The sequence below is a fragment of the Manis pentadactyla genome, chromosome 14 (assembly GCF_030020395.1).
Source record: "Manis pentadactyla isolate mManPen7 chromosome 14, mManPen7.hap1, whole genome shotgun sequence".
NCBI lineage: Eukaryota > Metazoa > Chordata > Mammalia > Pholidota > Manidae > Manis > Manis pentadactyla.
The window spans coordinates 27,143,352-27,164,308 of NC_080032.1; the positions used below are offsets into that span (position 1 = coordinate 27,143,352).

Below are 20,957 nucleotides of genomic sequence, written 5' to 3' on the forward strand. Positions count from 1 at the left end.
TTCATCCTAGTGTGATGATTACTGTAGATAATCTTGGTCCTCAAATGACATACTATTTCCTGAAACATTACCACTGCCATGTCATTTTATTCATGATTGGAAAAAGTCACTCATTGCTCAGCTACAGCTAAATTTATCTGTCCTGCCTTCCCTGGTTGGCCTCTGTGCTCTCAGGGAAGTCAAACTGGACTTGGAAAGTTAATATGAAATATCCAAAAACTGTGGATAAAGCCATGGGTGACTGCATACAAATCTGTTCCTCGCCCCAGGAAGGGGAGTGTAAAGGCTCCCCATGGATTAGTTAATTTCCTAAGAGAAGGTGTTTGACTTCAGTCGTTACTGTTAACTAAGAGCTCAGACTAGGTGAAGTTACATTAAATGCTTTGCAGCTTTGGGTCAAGTACTGAACTTTTCTGTGCCACTGTGATGGCGAATGTTACAAGTCAACCTGGCCGGGCTCAGGGAATGCCCAGAGAACCAGGAAACAATTCCCAGGTGTGTCTGTGAGGGTGTTTCCAGAAGGGAGTAGCATTTGAATCTGCAGACTGAGAAAGAAAGATCACCATCCCCCTGTCCAAGGCAGGCGGCATCCCCCAATCCACTGAGGGCCTGAATTGAACAAAAAGGCAGAGGAAGAGCGAATTCACTCTCTCTGCTTGAGTTGAGACGTCCATCTTCTCCTGCCCTCGGACACTGGCATGCCTGGTTCTCGGCTTTCAGACTCAAACTGGGATTTAAACTGTCAGCCCCCCGATTCTCATGCTTTCTGACTTAGACTGAATTACACTGCCAGCTTTCCTGGTCCTCTAACTTACAGAAGGCAGATCATGGGACTTCTTGGCCTCCATAATCATGTGAGCCAATGTCCATAATAAATCTCCTCACATCGATCTGTCTATCTATCCTTTTGGTTCTGTTTCTCTGGGGAGCCCTGACTAATACACCACTAGAAAATACAGCCCTGAGGCTTACAGTTCACTGCCCCGTTGGACATTGATGAGTTCTGTAGCTAACCTTGCAGCCTAATTCTAACAGTCCTTACCAAATTGCCTATGTGATGCCTGGTTCCTCAAATATAATTTAAGCTGGCTTTAGCATATGAGTGGTTCCCTCGTTAATAAACCAGCTGAATAAGAATTTTCACATGGGCCCATTCTACATTTGTAAGAGTCCTATTTTTAACTTTTGAAAGTTGCACTTTGAGTTAGGAAATACACATTTAAAAAAATCAGGATAAATTAATGAGCTAAAACCAGCCTCCACATAGAACCATCATCCCAATTGGCATACTTAGATCATTTTAGAAAATTACTCTGTAGAAAGAACCAACCAAAATGATTGTGCTCCTTCCCTTTTTGAACAGGATAAACAGGATAAACTGTTTCATCTATGTCTTATTTGACATTGTAGGTGCTTCTGGTTTTCATGATTCCTCGTGTTTCACTTTCAAAGAGAAAGAGAGTTACCTTGCAAAAGTCGGCCTCCTCTGTAGAGATGAAGAGCTAGTGCTGCCTCAAAGTTCTCAGCCTTGATGAGGTTTGCGATTTCAGATGAGTTCTCAAAGTCAAAGGCATCTTTCATGACACACATGTGACCTGCAGCTTCTAGATGGTCTCTTCACCAAAAAATATAAACAGAGAAAGAAAAAGATGACTGGGGGGAGCATTAATATGCCACAGGTTGCTGCTGTGATTAAGATTTTCAATTAAAAGATTATTTCAATCACCAGGTTAATAAGATGCACTTTCTGAATTGTCTTTTAGAGGCAATCTGACTAAGATACAGGACAAAGCTCAAAGTCAGTGACAATAACCATTCAACCATCAGTCCCAGATGCCTGGGACTACGGCTGGGACCAAGGCCAGAGGGATGAAGGGCTATTTCAGGAAGTCTTGGCAGCCTTGAGACTCAGGGACACACAGCCATTTGCCAGCAGCATTTGCTGGATCACAAACCTCCTTCTCTGTTTCCTTGATTCCATTTCTTTCTCCTCTGCATTAATTATGGAGAAAACCCAAGTTTATTTTTAGGCAACTGTTACTCAGTTCTTAAAAAATAGTTCAAAAGTTGCCCATTTTCATAGCTTCAAAGGATACTTCATGGCCTTTCCATTCCACCTCCAAAATATCTTTCCAACATCTCTTCTCATCCTGGTTCAGTTCCTCACAACATAAATCTAAAATACAGATCTGGTAGACAAAAAAGAACTTTCTGAAGGGCAAAAAAAGCATAAGTAGAATCAAAAGACAAATGAGAAACTAGAAAAAAACCTATTTACAACACTTACAAAAGGAAAGAAGCTAACTTGCTTAATATGTAAACAGCACTTCTAAATCAATAAGAATATAAGTAACAATTCAACAGAAAACTAGGGATGGACCTAAAATTGTAGCCCATAGAAAAAGAACTGCAACTGGGCCTTTAAACACAGGAAATGGTGATCAACTTCCATCATCTTTTTTTATGTGGAGTATTTATAAAGATCAGAAAGTCTGCTTAAGGTGTCATGAAATAAACACTCTCATCCCTTATTTGTGAGAAACTGATACAACCTCTTCGGTGGGCAATGCTGCAATAGCCAGCATATTTAAAATGGACAACCTCTGTTACCAAACAACCCCACTTCTAGGAATTAATTCCAAAGATACACTTGGATATGTGTGGACAAACATGCACCCAAGAATTGGCACCGCAGTTGTGTTTAAAGTAGCAGAGAGAGTAAAACAACCTCAGTGTGCATTGGTAGGGGACCAGCTGTGTTATAATGCCTACATTACAATCAACTCGGCCACCATTAAAAGAATATAGTAGATCATTGTGAAGTAATTTAGAATGAACTCCATGATACACTGTTGATGAAAAGTGAGCAATATAAAGACTGTGTACACACAACATGTGTGCACAGAATATCTCTAAAGGATTGGTAAGAAATAGATAACAATAGTCATGTCTACTGAGGACCAGGCATACCCTTTTGAATTGTTGGATATTTTTACCAAGTGCATGTATTTTTTGCAATTATTTGTTGTGTATATGCGTATGTGTGAATATACAACAGACCCACCCAGGTCTCTCCCCTGACTGAAACCCTCAAAGGGCTCTGGGTAGCCAGCTTAATTGTCAATTCCTTGAGAACGGGGCCCTCCCTGTCTTACTTACTGGATAAACTAATGGTGGAATGTGTGTGTCTCTGGGATCAAATCCAAATGCCTTAGCCTGGCACAGGCTTCCTCCACGGTCCACACACCATCCCTACTCCAGACCTGCTCTTCCGCAGGCAAGACACCCAACATGCTTTCTGAGCCCCAAAACCAGGACAGGACATTTCCTAATGCCAGCTCCTCACAGTGAAATCTGACAGCCTCTGCTCCCACCAATGCACCGTCCCTCCGTTTCCAGCTCTGAGCCTGTCTCTGTCATGAAAAAGGGTATCACAATGCACTTTTGAATACAAAAGCAGCACAAAAGTGACAATCAAGAATACTTAAAATTATCCTTGAAAATATCTTAAATCATCCAGAAGGTACCCCAGTATAACATTCAAATTCAATGTAGACTATTTTTTTTTACTCTAGCAGTAAAATTGGGTTGTTATTCTTCAGCAGAACACCAGATGAATTATCCAGCTTGCATTTGGTGGCAATAACATACAAAATAATAAGAGCAGACATACATAAATGAAGGATCTAGGTGGGAGGCACATGGGGCCTAGGCACCTCTGAACAAACATTAGGATCAAATCTTCACCCTCACATCCACTGGGAAATATGGTGAGAATTATGCCTGCACTACATGAATGGTAATCTCTCTGTTTTCTCTTTTGTTCTGTAAATCAAATGCACAATGTGGCAGCTGTCACTGGGCAAACTAAGTAAAACTAAGGTCTTAACAAACTTGTTTGCTTATGTTATTGAAGCACAGCCACTATCCTGATCTTAGACCTTGTTGTGGATCCAAGCGTTACCAGTCAAGAACGCAGCGCCTGCCCCGCCCCTCCCACGCCTCTGGAAATGCTGATGGTAGCTGAGAAGCAGAACCAGGGAAGAAGGCTGTAGCCAGTCATGGGATCAGCCCACTTCAGCCTAAAAATATATATCCTACAAAAATAAGATTTCAGTGTGATTCTGAGCATAGGTGAATAATTGTTTTTCCATCTTCTTAAGACTCTGGGAAATAAGAAGCCAAAAACAAGTATGCTGATAAATGTGTTGAAAAGAAACAGTTTGAATTCTGCATAGAGAATCCATACTTGAGAGAGTTCCCGTGGATGCAGAATAAATCAATAGGATAGGGCATATGGAACGGAGGTGGCTAGGTACAAATGATGGGCTGTTCTTCAACTATTAAAACAGATTTTTAAATGGCACTTCAGCGTTAACTTTATGATCTCATAAATATTCCAAAATGATTATAAGTTTTAAAAAATCTTAATTCTCTAAGGCTAAGAGTTTACCTTGTTTCTAGTTGACCTGTAACACCTCCAAATTGCTTTCTCCCTATGCTTCTTTGAGTGATAATACAATTCAACTAATAAATTCCCTGAGCACCAATTATATCCAACGAGTTCTGGTTTATTTGACTTAAGGAAGGCTTTTTTTGAGAAAGATAGCTTCGTCAATAAATGGAGAGATCTTCAGCATTTGGCAGTTCTAGGAATTGACTGAACCTCTTTGTGCATCCCTGACTCAAGACTCAGTGGGACTCTCCCTGCTCCCACTTGACTGAAAGCTATCCTCTCTTTAACTGAGTGTAGAGAGGAGCTGAATCCTTGAACTCATGTGAATTTTCATAAACTATGATGTCTAGATTTTTTTTTTTAAAGATAATAGGAGAAACTTCAACAGGGCAGGCAATGCCAACACATTCCAGTCCATACCCATATGGCCCTGCATGATCTGGAGACTTAAAGCAGCGATCTAATGTTCCCTAACAGCTGTCCTCACTGGGCGTCTCCTGGAGTGAGCTTTCTCAACAAAGGCATGTGGCATGTGGTCTGACAGGCACACTCCAAGCATTTGAAACCATCTACCCCACCCAGCTGGCACCTCCCAGAGCTTCCCATGGGGCGTCCCCACCGCTGACTCACTCAGCAGGGCACATCAGAGCCAGGAAGGACCGCCTACATCTAATCTCCCCTGACCAACACCAGGGTCCTTCCACATCGATTCTCAGTACTCTCACTTTGTCCTGACAATGGCCATCTCAGCAGCTCACCTTTCAATCCCATTGGCTTTCGATGCAGACCCTTCACTGTGGTGGTGCCAGGACTGGATACACATCTGCCAGACCAGCTGCTCCCCTGACCTGCTTGCTCTTGGCACATCAGCCACCTCCCTTCTCAATTCCACAAGCCCTGTCCTGCCTGAGGGCCTCTGCGCCTACAGCTCCTCTGGAAAGGAATGCTATTCCCAACCTCCTCCTGACCTCACCTAGCCAACCCTCAGGGCCTTACTTAGAAAGTTATTTCTCATACCCAAATGTTCATAGCAGCCAAAAGAGCCCCGAAGTGGAAACAACTGCTGAATAGGCAAACAGAGTGTGCTATGTCCACCAATGGAATATTATTCAGCCATAAAAGAATTAAGTACCAATACATTATGCAGAGTCCTCAAAAGGGACCACTTGTATGATTCCACTTATAGGAAGTGTCCAGGACGGGTATATCCATGGAGACTGAAAGTAGACTAATGGTGGCCAGGAGCTGGTAGCAGGCATGGGGAGTGACTGCTGATAGATCTTCCATCTGAGATGGGTGAAAATGTGGAATTAGTGGCAATGGTTGCGTGGCTTTATGAATACACTAAAAACCACTGAATCGTACACTTTCAAAGTGTGAATTCTACGGTATGTGAAATGTATCTCAACAAAACAAAATAGTATGAAAAGGGAAAAGCTATTTATCAGGGGGCTTCCTGGCATCTGGAATGAGGTCTGCTTCCTAGAACACTATTACCACCCTGCACTACCTCCTGGCACTGATCCTGTGGCGGGTAAGTAATTTGTGTAAACTGTGTGTTTATGTCTGCCTTCCATGCTGGAATGCTAGAACCTTCCTTCCCATGGCAGGGCTGAGCATTGAGCTGATGTGCTGAAAGCTCTGTAGCTGAACAGCTGTGCACTTTGGGAGGGCGAAGGGCAGGGGGTGGGGGGCAGAGGGCAGGGGGCTCACCTGCCTGACTGCAGCTCCATGCAGAGCACCTTTGCTTGCCGTGCCCATTGGAGATGCTCAAGAGTAAATCATTGCTGAATGAAAACACCAGCTGGCTTTCAACAACTATTAGTTCAGTGGAAAAAGATGAAATAGCTCCTTCCCACTGACTTAGGGTACAACCACCGTTTCCCTGGTATTCTCTAGAGAAAACCTAGGCAACTGGGAAGTGCTCCCCCAGGCTTTTCTTCCCGACGCTGGGCAGTCACAGCAGAATTCAGGGCTGTAACGGCAGAAGCAGACGGGGCCTTCCTCCTCCTCGCTCTCCCAGACGGTTCCTGTAAAGGCTTGTTTGCCTGTTATCTAAAGTGTCCCCATTCAAATAGCACATCTTTACCCACAGTCCCAGGGGGGAGAAAGAGAACGGCCAGGCACTGCATAGTCCAGCTCTCAGCAGCACCAGCCGCAACCAGCTTATGCCAGCATGCCTGTCTGCGGACTGAGCTGACCCTCCCAATTCCCAGTTAGGCTGAGGGAGCTGAAATCCTCTCCCCTTTGCTTAATTTCCATCTCTCTTCATGCATTCCTCTTAGAAGCCCTGTGGACTAAACTCTAGGTGTGAGCCCAGGAATCTGGTGAGCATTTGATAGTTTAGTTTAGAATAGGGGTCGGGACCCTTTTCCTGGAAACAGCCAGAGAGCATCCATGTTTGGGCTGCTAGGCAGGTGGCCTCTGTGCAATCGCTCAGCTCTGCCACTGCTGTGGGCAGGTGCCCAGACCCTGCTGGGACATAGTGCCTTTTAACTTCACTCACCAAACCTGGGGGTGCTTCTTGTGGCCCTTGGCAGTACTCTGTCCAGCCCTTATGCAGGATATTATTTCAGGGTTTCAGAGGGCCACCCTTGACTGCTACACACCCCTCATTACTTCATCACTAAAGCAACTGTTTTTTTTTTTTTACACTCAATGCTTGTGCAATTTATTTCTGTGGCACAAGTGAAATGAACTTTGTTCTCTGAGTTTCTGACCCTTTGTGACCTAGAAGAGCTGCTTTAATTTTGATCTTTATTGCTAGGAACTGACCTCAACCAATTTGCCTGCTTCAGAGCATTGACTAGATTCTCAGGTTTTTCTGGAAAATGTTTACAGCCTTAGGTGCCTAGAGGAATCACAAGTCGCCCCGACTGGACCTTCTGCTGATAGCCAGACCAACCCCTTCTAGTTGAGATGGGTGACACAATGGGGACACAGACACGGGCTCCCTGACATCATGTTCATGCAAAAGCCCATGTAACCTGTCCAGCAGAACTGCATTCCACACATGCTAAGTATTCAGCGATGTTTTACACCGATGAACAAATCCTCTGAAGCAGATTTCTTTTTTTTTTGAGAGGGCATCTCTCATATTTATTGATCAAATGGTTGTCAACAACAATAAAATTCTGTATAGGGGACTCAATGCACAATCATTGATCAACCCCAAGCCTAATTCTCAACAGTCTTCAATCTTCTGAAGCATAACAAACAAGTTCTTACATGGTGAACAAGTTCTTACATAGTGAATAAGTTCTTACATAGTGAATAACTTCTTACATGGTGAACAGTGCAAGGGCAGTCATCACAGAAACTTTCGGTTTTGATCACGCATCATGAACTACAAACAATCAAGTCAGATATGATTATTCATTTGATTTTTATACTTGATTTATATGTGAATCCCACATTTCTCCCTTATTATTATTATTTTTTTTTTAATAAAATGCTGAAGTGGTAGGTAGATGCAAGATAAAGGTAGAAAACATAATTTAGTGCTGTAAGAGGGCAAATGTAGATGATCAGGTGTGTGCCTGTAGACTAAGTATTAATCCAAGCTAGACAAGGGCATCCACGGATGCAGAAGATTTCTCTCAAAACGGGGGGGTGAGGTTCTAAGCCACACCTCTGTTGATCCCCAATTTCTCACCTGATGGCCCCCTGCAACTGTGCCTGTCTTAGGTTGTTCCTCCCTTGAGGAATCTTACCCGTCTCTGGCTAACCAGTCATCTCCTCTGAAGCAGATTTCTAACAGGCATAGTACTTTGGAGACAACCTCCAGGAGCAGGTGCCTGGTAGGCAAGTCAAATGCTAGCCCCCAAGCCAAGTAGGAGAAGCTGGCTCACCCCCATCGCACTCATGTATATGGACGATGTCGAAGTGCCACACAGACAATAAAACAGTGACCCTGTATTACTGATCCCCAAACAAATTTTTCCTCCAAACACCTTCTTCTATGCTATCACCTACAGCTTCCAAAAAGTTTCACGGGGTTCTTTCTCCCTCACCACTGATAAAGTTAATTCGTGCAGCAGGTGCCATAAAACGGAGAGGCTCCAATGGCCTGGCCCTGTCACAAACCAACCCAAGTCAGCCTGTACTTATAGGCAACGCCTCATTGTCAAGGAAACCTAACACACACCAGTCATGACCTTCAGACTCCATTTACGAGCTTACCTACCCTGGAGAACAGGGCCTGCCAGCCTGGTAAGGAAACCCCGGACGTCCTAACCAGTCAGGCCTGTTGCCATCAAAAGGAGACAGCAGGCTCCAAATGGAGTCATTTGTGCTAAAGCCCCACATCAGCAAACCAAGACTTCCCACCTAACCTAACTGTGTTTTCAACCTCTCCTGGGCATGTAACCTTTAACCAGTCACCTGGAATTACCTGGTCAGCACCAGTGAGGTAATCCAACTGTAGACCCCTTCTGCAACCTTGCCTGAAGCCATGCATTTTTTGTTAATAATTTCATTTTCCACTCTCTTTCTGCCTTGAAAAACCTTTCCTTTTCTAAGCTAGGCAGACCCCTTTCCACATGCTAGCCAGGGTGCTGCCCAACTCATGAATTGCTGAATAAAGCCAATTTGATATTAAATGCACTCAGTTGAATTTTGCTGTTTAACAACCCCATCCATGGACTGTTTTCCCTGGAACAAAAGACATCAAACTCATTACAAAATCATTGGACACTCCTCACATTTAATGGCCAAGCTCTACTCATTCCACCTCTTAGATAAGTCAAACCCAAATGCTTACCTCTGCCACCATCCTAATCCACCCGTCATGCTGCAGCCCAAATGATCTTCGACTACACAGAAATCGATCAGGTAGTGTTTTGTGGTTAATTTTGTTTCTGGCACAAAATAGCAGGTCCTGTATGACAGGGGTCCTGCCTACCTACCTCTCCAGCACATTTGCTGACTCCACCCAGAGCCGGGGCATCAGTCAGGGCACCTCTGACATCTTGTGTTGGCTGTTTGGGTCATTCTTCATCGTGGAGGCCATCCTGGGCACTGCAGGGCACTTAACAGCAACCCTGGCCTTGCCCCACTACATCCAATACCCTGACCCCTGCTGCAATGACCAAAATGTCCCCAGACACTGCCCAATGTCCCCAGGGGGCAAAATTGTTCCTTCCTCTTCTGCACATCCTGCGCCCATCAAGAATCCCTCTTCTCAGAATATTCCACACTGCCAAGGCCACGCGGCTCAGTTCTGGAAGGGACAGGTTCTTCCCCACCACCCCACTTGCTGGCCCTCTGCCTGAGGCCCCCCTACCCCAATTCATGCAGACAATTCCCTGCCAGAACAACTGAGGTCCACATTTCATGGATAGCGCAAATTTTAAAAGCACATACTAAGTGCCAGGCCCTTTCTTAAAACAGTGAAAATGCATTAATTCATGTTTGATGCTCAACAAGTCTATGAGGCAGGCAGCGCCCCCACCATGCGGGTCCGATGCTGAGCCACACAGCAGATGCTCAGCCAGGCTAGATCTCAGGGTTTCCAAGCAGGGGTGCCAGCACACCTCGGCAGGAACTAGGTTCTCGCTAGTTTGTGGTGCCTGAAGGCCCTCCCCGCCTCGAGCCTGGGGGTAGGTAGCCCTATACTTCCACATCAGGATGTATTCATCACAGTTTAGCATTGCTATCTATGCATCCGGGTTAATTTACAACTATGAACTTGAGTGTGCACAAACAAATACATTTCTTCCTTTTTCAAAATCCAGTCTCATTGCTGACATCCCCCACTAGTGTGATGGGAGGGAACCCTTATCTTTTCCATTTGGGGGGCACCCCCTCCCACTGCCCAGGGTCACTTGAGATCACAGAGGAAGTGTGAGGAGCTCCTCAGGCGCTCAGGAGTCCACCCCATAGGAACCTCTGCCCCCTCCCATGACCCCTAGCAGCATTTCTTCAAGGACCTTGGTTTTCACATGATCATCCACATCTTCCAGTAACTTCTGCTTTTTCCTCTTTCTTCCCCAGCAATACTTCCTGAGCGGAGGGGACAGAAAAGCTGCCTCTGAATGGAGAGGCCAAAGCTCAAAGAGCAACCTTCACTGTGCTTGGTGCAAAGCCAAGAAAACAAGAATCAAATAACCTAAGGTCTGCACCCCAGCTGAGGTCAGCCTCTCCATGGCCCGCCGGCCCGGCTCCCCACTGACTGTTAGGGCAGCTGTGAGTGTGACCTATGGAATATTTGGGCTCATGGGTGTAGTTCAAGTCAGGAGCAAAATGTTAAATAACGGAGACTTTCTCAAGCTTCTTGAGCACAAACTGTCCCCCACCAGGAACACCTGTTCCGCTGCCCCTGGCAGCTCTCTCTGACCTCCTTTCCCACCTCTGGCCCCCAAACTCTCTATATTCCAGGGAGCATGTCTGTCTCCTTTTCTCAAGCATGGCACCATTGTTCTACCAAAGGACCTATGTACCTGCTCTCCCACTTCCTGGGACCATCCTTCAGATCTCCAGATAGCTGCCTCCTTTGGTCACAGGGTCCCTTGAATGTCACGCCCCTCAGAAAGCCCTGCCCTGAACCTGATCTGAAGAGGCCCTCCTTTACTCCTGCTGACTTCTGACGCGTTCACCCCACCTCCCCCACTGCCCTTCCTGAGTGGAGAGCACAGAGCTTTCCCCACTGCACCTCTGGTCAGGGAAGGCGGCGTCACTGGAGAGAAACCTGAACAATGAAATCCTAGTTGTCCACGTCACAAAACAGTCTCCTGCGTGGGTCATTTTCACTTACCATCCTTAGGACAACTGGAACATTTCTGAGTGGGAAGGGACATTAAATGTTCCAACCTGGCTTAGCCCCAGTTGCTTATTTTAGTGAGGGGGAAGCAGGCCCACAGAGTGGAAGCAAATTGAGAAATTTCATGCAGCAAGGCAGTTTGTTAAAGAAAAAGAAAAAAGAGTTCCTCTTAAGCTTCAGGCACAAACCACCCTCTCATGTCCTAAGGGGCAGACAGTCCAGTGGGGAGAAAAAAGTACACAAGCAAACCTATAAAACAAGATCACTGCAGAAAACGGTCAGTTAGGAAGGCAACCCGAAAGGAAGATGGAAGATGGGCCGGGCATGCTGCGAGGGGAGAAGGGTCCCCTGCACAGGAGGGCCCAGCATGGATCCCAAGGACACGGCGGGCTGTGCCTCCCTGGACCCTCTGCCAGCAGATCCTATTCCCCCGCCCGCCGAAGAGCTTCAAGGGACCCCCTCTTCTCACTCCACTTCCTGCGTAACATCACCTGTCGCCTGGCACAGAGGCCTCCGCCAGCATCCTGCCTGTAGTGGTGCACGCGCGCACACGCAGTCCTTAGCCCTATATATATACACACACACACACACACACACACACAATACGTCTACAGCCGTGTGATTGTGCGCTACCGCCTCCGTCCCCACAGAAACATAAGCACCACGAAGACTCGACTTTGTTTTCCGTGCCGTATCCCCAAACCCAGGGCGCTTTCCAAAACTAGATAGCATCCGTGAAGACGCCCTGAGCAGCCCCCGCAGTGCCGTCCCGCTGCCGCCCACCGCCGGCTCTCTCGTAGGGCCCCTCCAGGCAGGCCTTAGGGCGCAGGAGGACCCAGCACCCAGCCGGCCGGGACTGGGATGGGGCTGCGCCGCGCGGGCATCCCCGGCCTCCGCGCTTCCGCGCCCCCGCTGCCCGCGCTCCCGCGGCCCTCCCTCTCCTCGCTCGCGCGGACCCCAGCCAGCCACAGGCCGTTGGGGCGCGGCGGGGAGGCCCGCAGAGCAGCCGCACGTCCGCGCCGCCCCGACCCCAGCCCGGCTGCGCCGCCGATGCTCGGGCCGGCCGCACCTACCGGACGCGCTCGGCGGTGACCGCGTTGCCCGTGTGTGAGCGCAGAACCGCCAGGAACAGGAGCCGCATGCCGCCGCCCGGCCATCAACCGGCCCGCCGCGAACCAGGCCGGGGCGGGAGCGCAGGGGCAGGGACGGGACGCGGACCGGGGTACCGAGCGGCGGCGCTCGGCCAGCCCCGCCCGCCGCTCCCGAGGCCGCGCCCGCACTCGCGGGCTCGGGCGCCGAAGTCCAGGAGGGGAGGGGCGCGAGGCCGCTCTTCTGGAACAGGACGGGACTGGGCGCTGCGCGGCCGCGACCGGGATCACAGGTTCCCTCTCGTGGGACCCAGAAGACACCATGGCTGGACTCCCAGAGGTCCAGGGTGGCCTCTAGTCGGCTTCTACGGGGCACCAGGCATGGCTGGGGTCTGCCCTCATGCGGACCAGCACCAGAGGTGATTTCGGGTGCCTTCCCATCAAGGGAGGCCACAGATCCTCTCCCACTGGGACAAGAGGCAGCCACAAGTCACAGACTAGAAGTGGTTGAGGGCCGCTCCCATGGGGACCAAGGGCTGCGGTCGCCTTCGATGGGATGATTGCAGATTCCCTCCCACAGGGACCAGAAGAGGCCATGGGTGGACTTCCATGGGGACAGGGTGGCCAGCGTCTACTCCCACGGGTTCCAGCACCAGGGATTTCTCTGATCTCTTGAAAAATGAGGTCTCTCACAATATTAAGCCATCATTCCCACAGTTGATCCAAGCTAAGAAACAGCTGCCCTCTTTAGATGTGCTAAAAAGATTAACTGCGGCATGTTAAAAAATTTTATTTGAGCAAAAGTTGATTCCATTTGGGCAGCACCCAATCTGAAGTGTTAAGGAGCTCCCCACCCACAGGACCAAGGGAGAGACTTTTATATAGAAAAAGTGGAAGCAAATTAAGGTTATTCATTGGCTATTAGTGGAAATCCTGGTTGGCTGCTTGTGCTTCGGTATCCTTAGGTTTTGATTTCTTAACCTGAGGCATCTACAGGTTCCTGTTTACTCACTAAACACCAAAGCATTAGAACCCCTCAGCTAGTGGCCTCCATGTTTGATTAAACAGTGGGACCTGAGCTCTCCAGTTCACCACAGTGGTTGAAGGCTCACTTCAATTACTTTATAATATCGATCTGTAGTCCTATTTTTAGAAGAAATTGAATTTTATTTCCTGGCTATAGAGTCACCAGGAACCCAGGCTTCTTTTTTTCTGTGGCATCTTTCTGTTTGGCCTCTATTCTCAAAATGGCCTCAAGATGCAGTGAGACTGCTGAAGCCCCACCCATCACATTGACATCCCAGGCAGTAGGAACAAAGGGAAAAACGGTGCACCCCAAATGCTTTTCATTTTCAGGGCTTGCAGAATTTCACACAGCCGTTGTGCCTTTATCTTACCATGCACTGGACCACATCTTCCCTCCAGGGCAGCTGGTAATGCAGCCTGTTAACTGGGTGCATCACCACCATGAAATATAATGGTGGTCACTAAGAGACGAAAGGTCCCAGGGACTAAAGTGCTGCCACATCCTTGCCTGGGCAACTATTCAACCCAACAGAGGCCATTTCAACCACGGCTGCGTATGACAGCTCCAATGGCCTTATCTGGGACTGTTCCCCTCCGCCACTTTGTCCCTTCTGAAATGATTCCATGCTGTTTTTAAATCACAGAGCATCCTGCCTTCTCCCTCAACAAGCTCCTGAGCTCACTCATGGCTCTAACCACTGCTTACCTGGGACAATGTCATGCATTGAGAAGGATGTTTGTCGAATTACATAAAATCACTGAATTTGCACTGTTGAGATCTTACTCGTGTGAGAATGCATTCCTGATTTTTTTAACATAAGTCAGCACTACAATAGGATTTGCTAGGCTGAAATTCGCTTTTATTTCATTTTTCTGGAAAACACCTGTTCCATAAGGTAAGATATTCTGACCTATCTTTCGGGGCCCATTACTTTACCCAGATTGCTTCAGCTTACCCATGTATAAAATGAGAAAAGCTATAAACAGTATCAAAGTTAATTAGCTCATTTTGATCATTTTTTAATTCTCCCAGGAATGTAATATAAAAGGGTAAAAAGACAAACTGAATGATGTAGAAATAATTATGGAGGGGTTAGAACAGAAAAATTTGAAGGAATCTCTTAACGATATTTCTCCAGATGCTTCTAACATAAGGGTCTTAAAATACATATAAAGCAAAACCTGTTTTTCCTGTGATTGTAGTGTTTGCTGAGACTAGTTCTCTAGTTCCTAGCACCAGGGAAAGTGAAATATTACTATCTACACCGTACAAAAGTGGTATGTTTTCAAGGGAGAACACCGTGGGCTTTAGAGATGGCTCTGTGATAAACATCAACACTTGAGATCTTTTTTTTGTCTTCAGACAATAAGCACCCTCCTTTGCTTCTACCAGAGCTTTCAATCTTTACACTATTCCTCCCCATAGTTCTGAGAACTACAAAGGGGTGTGTGTGTTTGTGGAAAGAGAAATCTTCATAAAAAAGAGGAGATACATGTGGAACTGCAGTTTAAGAACCCTGGTTGTTTCCTTTTCCTGGCTTTCATTGACAGCACTTGAAAGTGGCCAAGTACAAAAAAAGCGACAGGTCTGAAAGTAACTAGCTCTTTCTGGCATCGCATAATGACCATGAGGAAGTCAACCAGAACTAAGTGATTTTCCCTTTGAGCTTCTGGCAAGAGAGCAGGCCTTTGACTCCCACTGCTGTGGTGATGGCTCAGCATCCCCTGGTCTTAACTTTTCAGTAAGAGGATGCTCATCCCAGAGATTCTCATTACTGTCGAATGAGACAGTGAATCTGCCAGCATTTGGCAAAGCTATAAGCCTTCATATTTCTAATAATGCAAGAGACATGGGTCTAGTTCTGTGCACATCGGAGTATAACTAAAGGGAAGGCATTTCAACTGATAGTAACCTATTGTTTACAGAAACTCATACTTGTTCAAGAAATTTATTTTTATTATACAATTATATGTTTAACACATATAGAGAATTTAAAAATCACAGAGTCCCACCCACTACTCTGGGATAAACACTATTAATAGCTTAGCTTCAAGTTTTTCCAGACTACATGAAAAAATATAACCACAACAATAGTCATGTTTGCTGGGTGCTCACCAGGTGCCTGGCATGTTCTGTGCATTCTGCAGTACACCTCAGTCAATTCACCCCTTTACAGATGGAGAAACTGAGACAGAGGAGGTTTGACACCTCCCAAACTCAGTGTGGAATCTGTTTCTTTGGCTCTGTTACATGGAATATTTTTTTTGTTACTGATTCTTACTGTTCTGGCCGTGTTTGTCATTTTGTTATAAGAAATAGGAACTTTCTATGTATTTTTGTAATTTGCTTTTTTTTACTTAATAATCATGGTGGGCAAAATTCTACCATGGTTCCTAAGATTTCCTTTCTCCTGTTTTATGCCTTCTCCCAGTTAGTCAAACACCCATGTAGGTACTGCTGTGAAGAGTATTTGTAGATGTGATTAAACTTACCAAATAGTTGCCCTTAAGATAGGGAGATCATGCAGGGTGTCACCCAGTAGTTGCCCCTGTAAAGGGAATGGGCATTTCCTGATGCTGGGAAGGCTGAAAGCATGAGAGGGACCTGAAAGCAGGGAGATTCTCCATTGCTAGCTTTGGGGATGAAGGAACAGCAAAGAACTGGATTCTGTCAGAATTGCAGGAGCTAGAACGAGCTCCAAATGAGATCTGAGCTCCGCCCATTCCTTGATTTCAGCTTTGTGAGACCCTGACTGAGAGTCCAGTCAGCCATACCCAGACTTCTGACCTATATAACTGGAGGGTGTTGTTTGAAGCCACTAAAGTTGTGGTAATTTGTTACGTAACAAAAGAAAACTAATACAATATATCACAAATACTTTTCCACCTCAGAATCCTGCAATAGCATTTAAATAACTACATAATATCCCAGTGTATGCATGCACCATAACTTAATGCTTTATTGTATATCTGTTGCTTCCAATCTTTTTGCTATTTTAAGCGAAATTGCAATGAACACATTGCATACATCCTTCAAACCCTAGAGATGTAATTGCAGGTTCATGGTGTAGACAAATGTGGTGCTGATACAAATGACAAGATGCCCTCTAGAGAAGTTGCACCCATTTACCTTTCCACAGACCATTTATAAGCACATTCCTTTCCCAAACATTGCCAAACCTGGGTATTTTTCAATTCAAGGGACAAAACATGTCCCCTTTGTGCTATTTAAAATTATTGGTGTAATTTTTTTCATGAAGGGTATTCTTATTTTTCGCTTTTCTCTATGCGCATGTGTATTACTTGTATTAGTTGGCTATCCACCACAATGCCTGGACATTCACTTTGTCAGTTTTATTTATTGGATGCTTACCCAACAAATTCCATAGGATTCCTAAGAATTCTTCATAAAGGACATTCACTTCGTCATATCTATTTCAAGTATTTTTTCAGTTTATTTGCTGTTAACTTCAATTATCCTTTTTTGATCCAAGTAAGTTTTAAGTCTGTGTAGTTAGTGTTTTCCTTATGGCTTTAGTGTTGGGCTTAGAAAAACATTCCCCTTAAGATTTTATATTTGCCACTATTTTCTCTTAATGCTATTATGTTTTTGATTTCTGCATGATCATATTTTATCCATCTGGAATTTATGTTGGTACAAAACGTGAAGCCTATTTTCCTCCCATTTAGTGGCTTATTCCAACAGAATTTATTGAACAATCCATTCTTTTCCCATAGATTGGAAATGGCTTTGTCACACACTGAATTATTTTATATATATATATATGTATATATATATGTCCTTTGTATTCACCTCCAGTGATGTCTCCTGTAAGGCCTAAACAAGTACATGTATAACCACCAATGATCTGATTGCATATAGGTTATGATGCTTGCAAAGAATTGTAAAAGTGGCAGTTAAAATGAAATGGTAGGTGCGGTTGCACATTTGCTAACATTGGGCACCTCTTCCAAGAGGAGAAAATTCATTTTCTCTTGCTTACTCCTTCATTCCTTTATGCTTTTCCTAGGGGTGAGCTCCACTTTTGCAGACAGCTTGTGGATTTTTCAAATACAGCAAGGAAAGAACCCAAGTAGTAGAGGCTGCTACTCACAAGAGTCAAAGTGAGAGCTTGAAAAAATTCAAATCAAAACCCACGTTCTTGGCCACAGACTCCCACATCCTCTGTATAAATAAAATATAAATCATTCCGAGAGCTGAATTAAGTCACACAAAAGCAGGTGGGTGTGGTTTTGGTTTGGGCTCAAGAATGTAAGACCTGATTCTGTTCCATGGGTTGAATAGGCTCTTAATTCTTACAGTTTCTGCTTCTCCCTAGAGGATCTGCAGCCTGATGGAAATGTTAACACAGGGACTCCCTGAAATAAAAAGAATTTATGACAACTCTCCCCAAGGAAAGTAAAAAACTCAGTGGCATGGCCTGTGACTCTCATGTCACTAAAGATGTAGGCCACAGCCTGATGCACAGAGATGAGTGGGCTCATCAGAGTCCCTCTGTATGGAACAGGGAAACCAGAAAAGCAGAAGCATCAGCCACGAGGGCAGATGCTGAGCAGTCCGGACATGCAGGTGTTTAATAGCTACTTGTTGGCTGAATGTGTGGAGTATGCACGGCACAGAAAGCCCCGGATGGCTACTGGAAACCAGCATTTTGAGGGGAGCTGAAACTGTAAGCAGATTCAGCTGTGGGGCAGCAAGACAAGAGCAATGCAGATGCACAGCCAGAAAGAATGTCACTCACACAGTCAAGGACCCAGATGCAGCCCCTGAAATGTGCTCAGTCTCTGACGGCTTCTGAATTCATTCTGTCAGATAGCATCCTCTCCAAGCTCCTCACTGAGCAAAGCACAGGGGACAGGGCAGTGACAGAGGACGGAGGGCTGTGCATGTTGGAGCACACAGTGCATTTCCAATTCCAGTCCACACTATGAACGTCCTTGCAGGGAGGTCCTTTCCTAGAGGCCCTGAAGTGCAGACTGTCCATAAAACTATCCTTTGTAAGAAAAGGTTTCCTATCCCTTGGACACCTGCTGTATGAGTTAGATCATTTATTTATTTGATTACTTTAGGTGTAGAGGAGAGACTCACACGATTACTTTCAGGCAAAAGGGTGTGTTACAAAGTGGTCAGTCAACTTACATCAATTTGTCAGCTTTATAATCACCTCTCTGTTCCTTGTTATTTTTCCATTTTTTGATAGTCATGGCAGTTGGCTTTGGTTACACGTAACAGAAAATCCAACATCAGTGGCCTAAACAATATAAGATTTGTTATCTTTTGCAGGGAAAATTAAAGTTCCTATGGCCAGGATCCTCACCAGACCCTAAACTACTTGATGTAACTGGCCTACTGCTAGGCTAATGAGTACCATGGGAACCATTATTATTGGTGTTACTATAATAAACTGGTCAGCCTGAAGGCAGAGACAGAGACTGGCTTGCTGCATGCAGACTGCCCCAGAGGCAGATGTGATTCCAGCATTCAACCTGCCACCATGAGACTAAAGCTTGGTATAAAAACCCTTTTTACCCCTAACTTTCAGTTGTTGCTATTCAGTCTCAGGGAATCCAGAGTGAACTTGCCTGGCGGCAATCCCCTTAGGGGAAACACTTTCATCATCTAATTTCTTCCTGACAAAGCTGACTGCACCCTCAACTGGTTCTTCTCACAGTTCTGAAACAGCTGCCAGCAGCAATTAAAGCAACAGGCTTCCTAATTCCCACCCAGTCTGGAAGAGTGTGTCTCTCTTACAGCCATAGAATGAAGTCCTTTCCTTCAGCTTGACAGGGCCAATATAAATCATTCACCCTCACTTGTGCCCCAGGGTATTTTTATGCCCCGAATAATGAGTCTGGGTTTCTGATCTAGTCACTGTGAAGAAGCACAGAAGCTAACATTAGTTTTGACTGGTCAGATCCAGAAACGAAGATGAAGTCAGTTTCTCCTGAGCTATATAGGGTAGCAGGTAGAGGACTGGGAGGGCTGAGGATGAGCAGAGCATAAACACCTGGAAGGAATCAGGATTTTCTGTCTGGAAGGACAGGGAGGGTATGGACGCTGGGTTAGTAACCATCACACCCAGTACATCTTAGAGCAATGTAGTCCCCAGGGCTTTCTACAACTGTGTGTGGTGATCTGCACTGTGCTGTCTGATATGGTAGCTACTGGTCACATGTGGCTACTGAGCACTTGAAATATGGCTGCTGTGCCTGAGGAACCAGGATGTTTTATGTTATTAAATTTGAACCAATTTTACAGTGCAGATAAAGAATATTTTCTCTACTATACGGAAAATTAGACAACAGCGAGTAGGGAAGATTTAGGTTAGCGTGTGTTCCACGGGAAGATAGTGGCTGCCACCTGGTGTTAGCAGACTGTGGCCATGGGGGAGGGCGGGTATGTGTTCATTATCTGAAACTGCCCAACAAACCTCCCCAAAATGTAGTGGTTTAAATAACAACGATTTGATTTGTTCCCAATTCTGCAATCTGGGTTGAGGCTCAGCTGGGCAGTTTTTCTGTTGGCCTTGCTGGTAATTACTTGTGTGACTTCCTTCAGCTGGCAGGTCAGCTGGGAGGCTGGGACAACAGGGAAAAAAATACATAAAATGTCAGCCCTCCCAGTTCTGAAGACAGATATTAAATAGTTTCACAAAATAAGTCATCACAGATTACAACGAGGTTGTGAAAAAAAAAGTACAGGGTGTTCTAATGATATAAAGTGGGGGATGGGCCCTAATCTGGGCAGCTCAGGAAAGTGATGGTGGCGCTGACACGCGAGGATACATGCATTAAGAGAGAGGGTGGGGAAGGTCCTATTCTGCTGTCTAATTACTCTCTCATTCAACGTTCATTAAATAGCCACTGTCTGCTGTGTGCCAGCACGTACTAGGCATCAATCCAGATATTAGACACCTAGGGAAACAAAAAAGTTAATACACGCTCTGGGGGCCTTCTTGGAAGGGCTGCTTACCCAGACGACCTGCCAGCGAGCCAGCCTCAGGTAGTGGCTCTCTCTTCATCTGGACTTAGGGCGGAGGAGGCATCCTTGCGTCTGGGGTCCCATCTCATAAGGGCACTCTCCCCTCCGGTACGTGCCAGGTGCTGTGCAGGCAATGGGGTTGGGAGGGAACAGGGCCCAAGGGAACCTCCCAGCCGGAGGCTCATACTCGGGAACCGCACACGCTAAAGACCGAGGCGCGAACCAACGTGACGGGCCACATGATGCGAGCCAACGCTGGGCTCCAGGCGGGGGCAGAGCCCGGGATGGGCTGGCCGCAATAGATGGAAGAAGCAGTGCCAGCCACCTAACGTGGCAACAGGTACGCAGGCGCCTCCGGCTCAGCGGCTGTCGGTGGGGCTACTTGGGACTGTCGGGTGGGAATTTTCGGTTGTCACAGGTGGGCAGCGGGGGTGGGTGCACCTGGTGGACGACAGAAGCCATCGTCAGCCACCTGCACGAGAGTAGCGTGGCCCGGCTCGGGTCGGCGGTCCGCGCTTTCCACCGCCTGGACTTGAACCCACGAGCCCACGAGCGGGACCGCGCTCGCCCTTTAGACGGTCTCCGCGGCGAAGCCCAGTCCCCTGCCCAGTGCTGCCGGAAGCC

The 20,957-nt window shown here is 46.3% G+C and overlaps 1 protein-coding gene across 10 annotated transcripts in view; it reads right to left on the minus strand.

The window, feature by feature from the left end:
- GLT1D1 (glycosyltransferase 1 domain containing 1) overlaps positions 1-20,957 on the minus strand; it is a 111,116-nt gene that overhangs the window by 89,628 nt on the left and 531 nt on the right. For 5 of the 10 annotated variants that reach the window (XM_036921815.2, XM_036921814.2, XM_036921813.2 and 2 more), the window contains exons 2-4: positions 20,325-20,774; positions 12,290-19,930; positions 1,467-1,615 (exon numbers count right to left, since the gene is read on the minus strand). In XM_036921815.2, coding sequence (XP_036777710.1) covers positions 1,467-1,615; positions 12,290-12,357 — 217 coding nt within the window. In that variant the 5' untranslated portion in view covers positions 12,358-19,930; positions 20,325-20,774. Of the gene's footprint in view, positions 1-1,466; positions 1,616-5,214; positions 5,325-12,289; positions 19,931-20,324; positions 20,920-20,957 lie in introns of those variants that run through there. The other 5 variants (XM_057491819.1, XM_057491820.1, XM_036921812.2 and 2 more) reach the window with 5 other exon arrangements.